The sequence below is a fragment of the Bubalus kerabau genome, chromosome 3 (genome assembly GCF_029407905.1).
Source record: "Bubalus kerabau isolate K-KA32 ecotype Philippines breed swamp buffalo chromosome 3, PCC_UOA_SB_1v2, whole genome shotgun sequence".
Taxonomy (NCBI): domain Eukaryota; kingdom Metazoa; phylum Chordata; class Mammalia; order Artiodactyla; family Bovidae; genus Bubalus; species Bubalus kerabau.
Window position 1 is genome coordinate 185,305,149 of NC_073626.1, and position 12,417 is coordinate 185,317,565.

At 52.4% G+C, this 12,417-nt stretch overlaps 1 protein-coding gene across 3 annotated transcripts in view; it reads left to right on the plus strand.

The window, feature by feature from the left end:
• ECE1 (endothelin converting enzyme 1) overlaps positions 1-12,417 on the plus strand; it is a 124,977-nt gene that overhangs the window by 96,040 nt on the left and 16,520 nt on the right. For all 3 annotated transcript variants that reach the window (XM_055574233.1, XM_055574234.1, XM_055574232.1), the window contains 2 exons: positions 5,203-5,345; positions 6,762-6,876. In XM_055574233.1, the coding sequence (XP_055430208.1) occupies positions 5,203-5,345; positions 6,762-6,876 (258 nt within the window). The remainder of the gene's footprint in view (positions 1-5,202; positions 5,346-6,761; positions 6,877-12,417) is intronic.

Here is a 12,417-nt window from a genome sequence, read left to right on the forward strand (position 1 = left end):
TGCCCATCCATTCGAGTTCAGCTCATTTTCTCTCCTTTTCGGAAGAACACCTGAATCCCTATCCCCTTTTCTGTCTCCATCTCTGCCTCCAACAAGTGTCCATAGGCCTATGCTGGGGCCGTGCTTCCAGATGAACTGGGGACACCAGCGAGGAAACAAGCTCAATCTTATTGCCTCTAGCTTTGTGCAGAAGAGGCAGAACCCTGGGGCCAGGACAGGGCAGAGTCAGGGAGGGTGAGTCTCACATGGGGAGTGGGGTGAGCAGGAGCCAGGCTGACTGGGTGTCCCAGGTGGGGACACAGCCCGCACAAGCCTGGCGATGAGGGCCAGAGAGCCTAACCTCCTTCTGGGTGCCAGCTTCCCTTTAGGTCCCCAGAGAAGCTGGCATTGTAGGGAGTGGCGCTGAGTAGGTTGTTATGGAGATCAGAGGCCTGTGTTGGGCACCATCTGGCACTGTTTTTTCCTCTCCGAGGCCAGGAAGTCGAGGGAGATGCTGTTTGCTGATACAATTTGATTTGGTTTGCTCCAGCTGCCCGGTTCTCAGCCCAGGGGGGGCTCCGGCGGTCCCTGTCCCCCCCTACAGTGGCCACGAAGCCCAAGAGTGGCTGAGAAAGCAGTCGCCCTGGGTGCGTCTGCCCCAGAGTGGCTTGCAGGCTCCACCCCCAGATGCCCTTTCACCATTTCAACACGCTTTTGAAGGAAAAGCTTTTCTTCCCTCCCAGCTGCAGAACTCCCTGGGTGGGGAGGATTTTAGCAGAGGCAGCAGCCTGGAGCGGTGTGAGCAGAAGACTGCTCGAGCCCAGCGCCACCAGCAGCCTTGGGCAAGTCACATAACCCCCTCCTCCTTGAGCCTTGGTTTCCTTCTCATAAAGTGGGCTTTGCTCGCTCATTCACACCTGCTGTGTTCCAGAACTCAGAGACAGATGAGGGGCAGACGCTACCCTCATAAGGGGCAGTGGTTCTTACCCACCCTTTTTTATAAAATTCACTATTTATATTTTTGACCACACTGGATCTGCGTCGTGGCGCCCTTTCCTAGCTGCAGCTCGCGGGACGACTCTGCTGTGGCGCATGGGCTTCTCGCTGTGGTGCTTCTCTTGTTACAGCTCACGGGCTCTAGAGCATAAGCTTAATGGTTGTGGCACACGGGCTTAGCTGCCCCGTGGCATGTGGGATCTTCCCAGATCATGCAGGGAACCCATGTCCCCTGCACTGGCAGGCAGATTCTCAACCACTTGACCACCAGGAAAGCCCAGTTCTTACCTTTAAGTCACAGAATTTTTTGAGGCCAGGTTGAAAGGTATGGAGTGTCTCCAAGGGGATGGGTGCATATTACAAAATGACATCTAGTGTTTAAAGAAGTGCTGGATGCCTGAATCCTGGTATCCTGGCTGAGAATCCGCCTGCCCTGCCCATGGGCTTGCATGATGATGAGATGAGGCAAAGGCTGAGATCTCAAACTTTGCAAACTGGCCTGCAATTTGAACATGTGACAGCCATCGTTCTTAGTACTGTTCCTGGGTCATCAGTGATGATAGCCCATGTCTCCAGCCCTAAACCAATTTGACTCATTTCACCCTTGGACAGGAGAGAATGTCTTTTTGTTCCTTGGTATCTGGAAATGTAGTCTTCTTCCTACACTTCAGGTGACTCAGGAAAAGGCACCCCAGCCTTTCACAGTGTGATTCTAAGAAGACATGTCCAATTCCAGGCGAGCCCCCAGCAGCAGAGTCTGAATTGAGGACCACGAATCAAACCTCCTTCCGCTTCTCTAAGGGGCCTGAGGACCTTCCTATTCCTTCCTAGGACCTTCCACATCAAAAATTGACTGGGAATGAGCCCCATCCTCTGCTGTAAATTCTCTAGCTGAGGTGGAATCTGGGAGCATGTGTTCTCTCCCTTTGCAAGCCTCCTTGAGCTGGGGGCTTGGTGACAAGCAGGACTTTTCTTCAGCAGCAAGTGTGGAAAATAGAGCTCACCTGTGTACCTCAAAGGCTTAGAGTCACAAGTGGAAGGTCCTGATTGGTTAAAACAGCTGTCTCCATGGACACGGACCCAGGCACATGAGTTTTAAGTGTTCGCTAAAGCAATAAAGAGTGAAAATTTTGGTAAAGAGCACACACCTTATTTCAGAGTTGTGGGAATTTACCTGCACAGAACACCTGCTCTCCCTAAAGGAACAGGCTTGTGTTAAGCACATAGGGATTTATCATCACCTGTATCTCTACCCTGATTGGAGTCCCAGTCACCAGCAGTTGTATGAAGCTCTCGTTAATTGTATAAACAGCGACATTTTGTCAACTTGGCTATTCTCCCAGGGCTCTTTGCCAGCAAGTCACTCAGTCTCATGGCACTGTTGAGCTGTGTCTGACCAGCTCACCTGGACACCATCACGTTTTGCAGCCACAGATATTTGATGGGGAGGCCCAGAGGTTACTTGCTTGAGGGGTTCCTACCAGGGAAAGAGGGTGGAATGGACAAGCTGGTGGGGAAAGAAGCTCGATTTATTGAATAAGCCGTCCCAAGAGGCACTTGGCAGAGATTGTTGTCTCCATTGAAAGAAAGGCTGCGGAGTGACTTGAGGTCCCAGAGCTGGTTCATGGTGGGGACCGCAGTCCAGGTCTCGCTCAGGACATGACTCTGCCTAGCTCATCTTGCTCCCAGGCAGGCAGGGATGTGCTGGGTACACACAGCTCTCCCCAGCTCGTTGGGTGGTTTGCAATAGGTTATGGTGGGAATACAGATCACCCCCCATCACTGAGAGCCAGTTGTTATATATATATATTTTAATATGTATTTATTTATTTGGCTATGCTGGGTCTTAGTTGTGGCATGTGGGACCTACTTCCCTAACCAGGGATTGAACCCAGGCCCCCTGCCTTGGGAGCATGGAGTCTTTGCCACTAGACCACCAGAAAAAAATCCCCAAAAGCCATTTGTTAAATGTTTCCCAGCTCCCCACTGCCCACAGGACTGGCCCCCTTCTGTCCTTTGAGGTCCTTGCTCCCCAGCAGCTGAGCTGCCCTTTACAACCAGAGAGTGGTTGTCGGGTGGGAGGCTTCCATGGCTGCCTGTCACTGGAGGCATTATAAGTACTTACCAGCCGGCCATGAGTTCACCAGCGTAACAGGTTGAGTTCACTTTCTTAATTGATCTTCCCGTATGAAGGCCGTTTACAGCGCAACTCTCGCTTCCTTAATTTGTCTTTGCCCTTTGCCCATTTTCAAGGTAACAAAGAACAGAATTTGGAATCAGTCCCAGGACCACTCTTGGGAAACTTTGAGCAATGATTGCAATAGCTAATCAATGATTATAATAACTAACATTGAGTGAGTGCTTGCTCAGTGCCAGATACCATTGATATTAGAGAGGCATTTGTACTGTGACACAGGATATGTAGTCCTGAAAAACCTTGCTTTCTGTAAAATTACAGGACTAAAAATAGCAGAACATATGGGGAAAATAGGACCAGAGCAGACCATTCGAAAGTTGTGTAACTAGAGGACATTACGCCAAGTGAAATAAGCCAGTCACACAAGGACAACTGCTGTTTATATGAGCTACAGAGCAGTCAGATTCACAGCCAGAAGGTAGAATGTGGTTGTCTAGGGCTGAGGGTGGGGGAGGCATTGTTTAATAGAGTCCGTTTCAGTTTTGCAATATGGAATCTGCGGATGGCTGGTGAATGTACTTAATGCCGTAGATAAGACGGTAAATTTCACGTTATATGCATTTTACCATAATTATTTAAAATGTAGCATGACTTTGTAATCAAAACACTCCCAAGACAGTAATTGGCACCTCGAGAGAGGGCTCGGCATGGCAGGAGGCTGCCTAGGGGGTGGAATGGTGCTCCTGGCTGTGGACACCAAGACCCTGCAGACAGACGGACATGAGCTGTGTGCAAGTGGGCTGCCGTTTCGCAGGCCCAGGGCAAGTGCAGCCCTCTGGGAGCTGAGTCATGCAAAGCAGGCGTGTGCCTCTGTGGGGACAGAGCCCTGCGGGTGCTCCTTTTAAATTTTCTTAAAATAGAGCCGACCGGCTTCCTGTGTGTGCCGCAGCTGAGCTGAGGGCTCTCCCTTTCTTGCTGAGGTTAACATCCTGCACTTGCTTTTCCAGCTTCCATGCCTGAGAAAAACTCCCCTGTGGACCAAAGCACTCTACACGCTCTACAGCCATTCCTGTAATTGTCAGTCATGCAGAGGACCGATCATATAGAAACTGACGAATGTTACAGAAGCACTTGTTGAGTAAAACAGATGCGTTTAAGTTGTTTAATCCCCATAGTAACCCTATGGGATGGTTTCTAGGAAGATAAGCCTCACTTTTCAGAGATCCTGAGGCACAGAAAGTGAGGTGTTAGTCACTCAGTCGTGTCTGACTCTGCAACCACATAGACTGTAGCCCGCCACAGGTTCCTCTGTCCATGGGATTCTCCAGGCAAGAATACTGGAGTGGGTTGCCATGCCCTCCTCTAGGGGATCTTCCCGACTCCAGGATCAAACCTGGGCCTCCTGCTTTGCCGGCAGATTCTTTACCATCTGAGCCACCAGGGAAGCCCAAGAATACTGGAGTAGGTTGCCATGCACTTCTCCAGCGGATCTTCCCGACCCTGGGATCGATCCTGGGTCTCCCGCTTTGTGGGCGGATTCTTTACCATCTAAGCCACCAAGGAAGCCCTTGAGGCACAGAGGGCTTCATCAGCTTACTTGAGATCACACAGCTAGTAAGAGTATGAACCCAGGCAGTTTGGCTCCAGATTCTGCACACCCCCATGACACACCCCTCTGAGGCTCAGTTTCTTCATCAATGAAGTGGGGATAATGGTACCTACCACGTAGGCCTGTCGGGCAGTCTGGCTGAGAGAAGACGTGTGCCACCCGCGGTGGCTCCTGGCGTTAGAGGGCCTGACCGACAGCTGCTGCTTCTGTCCCCTTCTGTCCCCGTGTCTGCTCTTCTTCCATTTCAAGTTACAGTTCGGTGTTTGGCGCCTCGTATGCATCCTTCTGTGTACAGGGACTCTGACGGAGTCAGCCAGCCTGGGTTTGACGTCTGCCCAGCGCACCATCAGCCAGCGCCCAACTCTTCTGCTTTGTCAGTGGGTGGGGAGAGGAGGGCTCCTTCTTCAGAAGAGCGACCTGGAGACCTGGGCTCTGAAGAGAGGCAGCCCAGCCAGAGTCACCCTGTCCGCTTCCCTTCCAGACCTTGGCGCCCGCCATCAACTGGCTGCCCTTCCTCAACACCATCTTCTACCCCGTGGAGATCAATGAATCAGAGCCTATTGTCATCTACGACAAAGAATACCTGAGCAAGGTCTCCACCCTCATCAACAGCACAGACAAATGGTAAGGGCACCCAGCGGCCGGGGACGGGCCCCGCGAAGGCAGCCTTGAGGTTGCACACGGCCCCTCTGCTCAGCCAGCACGGGGACACGCTGACCCGGGAAATCGGCCCACGGGCTGGCTTTTTAAAAATCTTTATTTGGCTGTGCTGGGTCTTAGCTGCAGCACTCGGGAGCTTTTAGTTGCAATATGTGGCATCGAGTTCCCCAACCAGGGTTTGAACCGGGGCCCCTGCTTTGGGAGTACAGAGTCTTAGCCACTGGACCACCGGGGACGTCCCCTGGGCTGGCTTTTCTGAGAGGCTGCAGGGCACCCTGACTCCTCCACCGGCCCCCTTGGTAGCCTGGGGCACGTTTCTTTCCCTTTATCGGGTTCATCTTCCTCATCCATGAAACGAAGATACAAATAACACTTACCACACAGGGTTGTTGTGAGAACTGAGTGAAACAGGTGGTGTGAAGTACGTTAGCACAGTGCGGGCCCCGAATGGGACTCAGGAAATGTTCGCTAACACTTTTAGCTAATACTTATGATTGTTTTTAATTTTAAAGATTTGTTATAGGGAATTCCCTGATGATCCAAGGGTTAAGACTCTGGGCTTCCACGGCAGGGTCCCAGGTTCAATCCCTGGTCAGGGAGCGAAGATCCCACAATCCTTGCGGTATGGACAAATAAAAAGGATGTGTTGTAGAAAATTTTTTAAACTACAGAAAAAAGCAACAAAAATTAAAATTACCCAGAACGCTTATGTTGATCTTATGGGATGTGTGTGTGTGTGTGTGTGTGTGTGTGTGTGTGTGTGCATTTGTAGAGGGAAGCATGGATCTGTAAGTGAGAGAAAGAGAGAGATGGATGTTCTAATACATCGTTCCTCTTTTTCCCCATCATTGTGACCACATGGATGGTTTGCCTTTCCTTAACATTTATCATAAACATTTCCCTATGTCAACCCAGGCCTCTGCACCTCTCATTTTTCATAACTCCATGATAGTCCATCGAGTATAAATATGATTCTTTATTCACCCTTCTCTGTTGTCAGACATTTAGGTCGGTTGAGGCTGGATGTTCATTATAGTGAACACCCTGTGTGTGTGAAGGTGCCTTGCCTACAAAGGTGATATCAGCCCCTGATGACCCTCTGTGTTCTGGGGGCGGGGGCAGTGAGAGCTCCCATTCATGGAGACTTGGGCGTGGCTGGTCAGAGCGTCCTTTCCTGCCCATCTGATTCTTAGGCCCCTTTTCCCATTTCTGGCCTTCTGGCCGGGACACCCTCAAGCTTTGGAAGTGGCCAGCCCTTCCCTGCTTTGGCCGAGTGGCACCCACCATCCAGCGTGCGTGTCTGTGACCCCTCGAGGTCAGCGGGGGGCTTGCTGCATCCAGCCCCGGGCACTTCTGAGCCTGTCTGTGCTCCTGCTGCAGCCTGCTGAACAACTACATGATCTGGAACCTGGTGCGGAAGACGAGCTCCTTCCTCGATCAGCGCTTCCAGGACGCCGACGAGAAGTTCATGGAAGTCATGTATGGGACCAAGAAGGTGAGCCTGTCAGCGTGCATTTCCCCCACACACACTGAGCGCCTGCTGGGCACCAGGCCCTACAACTCACAGGGAGGTAGGTGCCAGGCAGAGGAGGAAGAGGGCCGCCCAAGGGACCCGCCCTGGTGTGCATCAGTGCGCGGGAGGGGACCTACGACAGCGGGGTACAGGAGCCTCCAGGGAGGGGCGGTTACACGACAGCGGGGTGGACAGGGGCCTCCAGGAAGGGGACATAAGACAGCGGGGTGGACAGGGGCCTCCAGGAAGGGGACCTAAGACAGCGGGGTGGACAGGGGCCTCCAGGGAGGGGCGGTTACATGACAGCGGGGTGGACAGGGGCCTCCAGGAAGGGGACCTCAGACAGCGGGGTGGACAGGGGCCTCCAGGAAGGGGACATAAGACAGCGGGGTGGACAGGGGCCTCCAGGAAGGGGACCTAAGACAGCGGGGTGGACAGGGGCCTCCAGGGAGGGGTGGTTACACTGCGTCTTCAAGTATACGGGCTTCCTTCCCAGGTGGCTCAGAGGCAAAGAATCCGCCTGCCAAGGAGGAGACTTGAGTTCGGTCCCTGGGCCGGGAAGATCCCCAGCAGGAGAAAATGGCAACCTATTCCAGTATTCTGGCCTGGGAAATCCCATGGGCAGAGGAGCCTGGCGGGCTACGGTCCACGGGGTTGCAAAGGGTCAGACACTACTGAACTACAAGTATAAAGTAGACCCAGAGATTTGGCTAATTTACTGCGAAAGGTGGCTTCTGTTCTCTCCCTCTGACTTCTCAGGTGCGATGGTTCTGAGGCTTCCTTGTGTAATAGAACTCACGTGACCGTCACATCCCTGCAGAGTGGGTGCCACCCTCAGCCCCCTTTTACACAGGGCCCCCCAGTAATCCTACTTCTTCCCCATAAATATAAAACCCTTGGAGCAGCCCCCCGACTCCCAGAAAGTACGCCAGTGTCCGCCGATGTTGTTTTCCTCCCAGGCCCCAGTCCAGGGGGGTCTCTGCTACTTTAAATGCCCCACTGTGACCCCTGCCCACCGGCTACTTCCACCTTCTCCTCAAGGAAGCGGAGGTCATCTCTGTCTGCCGTGGGCACCGTGTGCCAGGCTCTGAGCACAGTGTGTGCACTAGGCCCCCGTGCCTGCCCAGGGAGCTGGTAGAAACTATCAGTCCTCGCAGGTGCTGAGGGGACCCCCAACCCAGGGCCCCGGTGAGAAGCTGAGAGGTCCCCCAGCTGCAGAGCAGAAGCTGGAGAGCCAAGCCTTTGGCCAGCGCCTGTCCCCACCAGGACCGCTGCTTGCAAGACCCTAGAGGGTGGGCACAGCTGGCCCCCTGGACTCTGCCCCGCCACCCCTCCCAGAGTCCAGGGGGAGTGGGCGGGGCCAGATAAGGACTCAGGGGATGGCAGGATGTGGGTCTCACAGTTCATCCTGGGGCAGGGTTCTCCGTGTCCCTCTTTCTGGTGGGAAGGGGGCTGAGGAACAAGCCCTGAACCGAAGCAGAGGGGCTTCCTCAGCCCAACGGTCGCCCTGGCCCTGCAGGGAAGGGAGGGGAAGAGCTGGCTGCCCTTCCCGCCTCCCTGCTCCAGCTGCTCCTCCTACCCTGGTCCAGCCCTGAGGAGCGCCTGGGTGCAGACCTGAGCAGGCAGGGACTCTGCCCTGGAGCCCTGGGCCTCCCGGGGCCTTTATACAGGAGGGGCCCGACCAGGACCCGGCAAGGCAGTTACTGAGACAGCCCTGTGTGTGGAGCACACACCTCCATCATTGCTTTCCCCCGACCCCGCGGGTTACAGATGAGAGACCTGAGGCTCAGGGAGGAAAGGGCTTTCCCTAGTCACCCCGCAAGGAGGTGGTCAAGCTCAAATTCAAACCCCGATCTGGATGACTAGAACTTTTAGTACTGTTGGCTACCCACTATTGGTAATAATAAATAAAAAATATCCCTGCTGGATGTTTACCTTTATAGACATTATCTCCCCCAAGTTCCTACAACAGTGCTCAGTGTTGGAAACTATTACCATCATCCCATTTTACAGATGAGGAGACTGAGGCTCAGTGAGCGAAGGGGCTTATTTAGAGTCACACAGCTCCTAAGTGGAGAAAGTGAAAGTGTTACTTGCTCAGTTGTGTCAACTCTATGTGACCCCATGGACTATAGTCCTCCAGGTTCCTCTGTCCAAGGGATTCTCTAGGCAAGAATACTGGAGTGGGCTGTCATTCCTTTCTCCAGGGGTTCTTCCCAACCCAGGGATCAAACCCAGCTCTCCTGCATCACAAGCAGATTCATTATTGTCTGAGCAGCCTGGGAGTTCCATAAGTGGAGAGTGGCTTTCAAACCCAGCATGTCTGATTCCACAGCCTGTCCTTCTAAGCTCTGCACCACTCAGCTTCTGCTCTGCAGGAACCAAAAGTTACAACTGAGCGTCCTGATAGTTGCCAGAGGCAGCAGAGAGGAGGGCAGAGTGAGGAGTTGTCAAATAGGTACAGAATTTCAGATCTGCAAGGTGAAAAGTTCTGGAGGTTGGTTTCAGGACCAGTAGATGTAAAACTACTGGACTTGATACTTAGAGTCCCTGGGCCAGGCTCCAAGTGCAGCTGCCGCTCTGACTAGTGAGATGCTGAGAGCTGGTGGGACACACGGAGGCCTGGGCAGAAGCAGGGTAGCTGGGAGACCCTGCAGGTGTGAGGCTCTGGGCCGGGGGTCGCTGGATGCCCCCGGGTGGAGGGATGGAAGATACTGCCTATCTATTTCTCCTTCTCCAACCCTCCTCACCCCGTCATGACTGCTCCTGGGTCCCGGCCGGGTCCACCCAGCTTGTATCCAGCACAACTCACAGGACAGCCCTGTGTGACCTTGGGTAGTCCTGGCGCCTCTCTCAGCCTCCGTTTTCCCATCTTTTGTTTGGGATCATTTCTGACCTCATCTCACAGGACCCTGGGGAATGGCCTCCATGTGGGAAAACACTTTTAATTTCCTAAAGCTTTATAGAGCGTCCAGTTGTCCACTGATATAGGGAGATAATAACGCAGAACTTTGCATCAGAAGGTCTGAATTTCCACTGCCTCCTCTGACCAGACAACCTTTTTTTAATATAATTTTATTTAGTTATTGATGTATTTTTGGCTGCTCCGGGTCTCCCGCTGCTGTGCGCAGGGCCTTTCTCTAGTTGCAGTGCTGTGATTTCTGGCTGTGGTGACTTCTCTTAGAGTGGAGCACGGCCTCTAGGTGCACGGGTTTCAGTGGTTGTGGCACACGGGCTTGGTTGCCCTGTGGCATGTGGGACCTTCCCGGACCAGGGATTCAACCCGCGCCCCCTGCATTGGCAGGCAGATTCTTTACCGCTGGACCAGCAGGGAAGTTCCTAACCTAACATATTTAGGTTAGGAATAAATTCCTAACATAGTTCAGTTCAGTTCAGTCGCCCAGTCGTGTCTGACTCTTTGCAACCCCATGGACTGCAGCACGCCAGGCTTCCCTGTCCATCACCAACTCCCGGAGTTTACTCAAACTCATGTCCATTGAGTCGGTGATGCCATCCAACCATCTCATCCTCTGTTGTCCCCTTTTCCTCCTGCCCTCAATCTTTCCCAGCATCAGGGTCCAAGGGACTCTCAAGAGTCTCCTAACCACACAGCCTTCGGCAAATCACTTCATTATTAGATCAGGGAGCTTAGTCTTTCTATCTGCAAAATGGGTTAATTCATCACTGCCCTGTTTACCAGAGGGCTGACTGGGATTACACAGGGGGATCCCCACAAAGTCTGCTCTAAAGGGTACCACACTCCACAAAGGAGCACAGAGAGAACCTGCCTCGTAAGGTTGTAGGAGGGTTCTAGGGAATAGGGCCCAGAAGCCAGTTCAATTCAGTCACTCAGTCGTGTCTGACTCTTTCTGACCCCATGGACTACAGCACGCCAGGCCTCCCTGTCCATCACCAACGCCTAGAGCTTGCTCAAATTCATGTCCATCGAGTCAGTGATGACATCCAACCGTCTCATCCTCTGTCGCCCCTTCTCCTCCTGCCTTCAATCTTTCCCAGCATCAGGGTCTTTTCCAATGAGTCAGCTCTTCGCATTAGGTGGTCAAAGTATTGGAGTTTCAGCTTCAGCATCAGTCCTTCCAGTGAACATTCAGGACTGATTTCCTTTAGGATGGACTGGTTGGATCTGCTTACAGTCCAAGGGACTCTCAAGAGTCTTGTCCAGCAGCACAGTTCAGAAACATCAATTCTTTGGCGCTCAGCTTTCTTTATGGTCCAACTCTCACATCCGTACATGACCACTGGAAAAGGTCCGTATAGCTTTGACTAGACGGACCTCTGTCAGTAAAGTAATGCACCCAGTAGACGTTTAATAAGCATTAACTACTGTTGCTGATGCTGTTAAGCTTGTTCTGCATCTGCTTCTCCCCCCAGATGTTCTGGGTGCTTCAACTGAGGCGCTTGAGGGCAGGACCTAGCCCTGGCTGTCAGGGTATAGCTGAACTGCTCAGAGCACACTGGCTGTGTGAATTAATGAACACACACATGTATGGATGGGTTTATGCAGAGAATCTCCTGAGAAGACAATGAAGAAGAATCGGTCCGTGATTCAGCCGCCCCAACCTGGAGCCTTCACGGAACCCAGGAGCTACAGTCCTCTGGTCCTGACCTCCTGCATGGTTGGCTTCTGCACCCAGGGCAGGGTGGGGGCACATGGCTGGGAGAGTTTAAATGGATTTAACAACCAGGAAGTATTCAAAGAACTTAGAAAAGGCTGGAGGGCCTTTTTCTTTCTTCCCTCTGGTATTTAAGGATCTTTTAAACTAACGTATAATTTGTTATTGTTTTTGTCTAGTGGCTGAGCCATGTCTGACTCTTCTGCGACCCCATGGACTGTAGCCCACTAGGCCCCTCTGTCCATGGGATTTCCCAGGCAGGAATACTAGAGTGGGTTGCCATTTCCTTCTCCAGGGGATCTTCCCAACCCAGGGATGCAACCCGAGTCTCCTGCTGGGCAGGGGGATTCTTTACCGCTGAGCCACCTGGGAAGCCCAACTACGTACAAGTGGAAACAGTGAGAGACTTTATTTTTCTGGGCTCCAAAATCACTGCAAATGGTGACTGCAACCATGAAATTAAAGACATTTGCTCCTTGGAAGAAAGTTATGACCAACCTAGATAGCATATTCAAAAGCAGAGACATTACTTTGCCAACAAAGGTCCGTCTAGTCAAGGCTATGGTTTTTCCAGTAGTCATGTGTGTATGTGAGAGTTGGACCATAAAGAAAGCTGAATGCCTAAGAATTGATGCTTTTGAACTGTGGTTTTGGAGAAGACTCTTGAGAGTCCCTTGGACAGCAAGGAGACCCAACCAGTCCATCCTAAAGGAAATCAGTTCGGAATATTCATTGGAAGGACTGATGCTGAAGCTGAAACTCCAAACTGTGGCCACCTGATGCGAAGAACTGACTCATTGAAAAGACCCTGATGCTGGGAAAGATTGAAGGCAGGAGGAGAAGGGGATGACAGAGGATGAGATGGTTGGATGGCATCACCTACTCAATG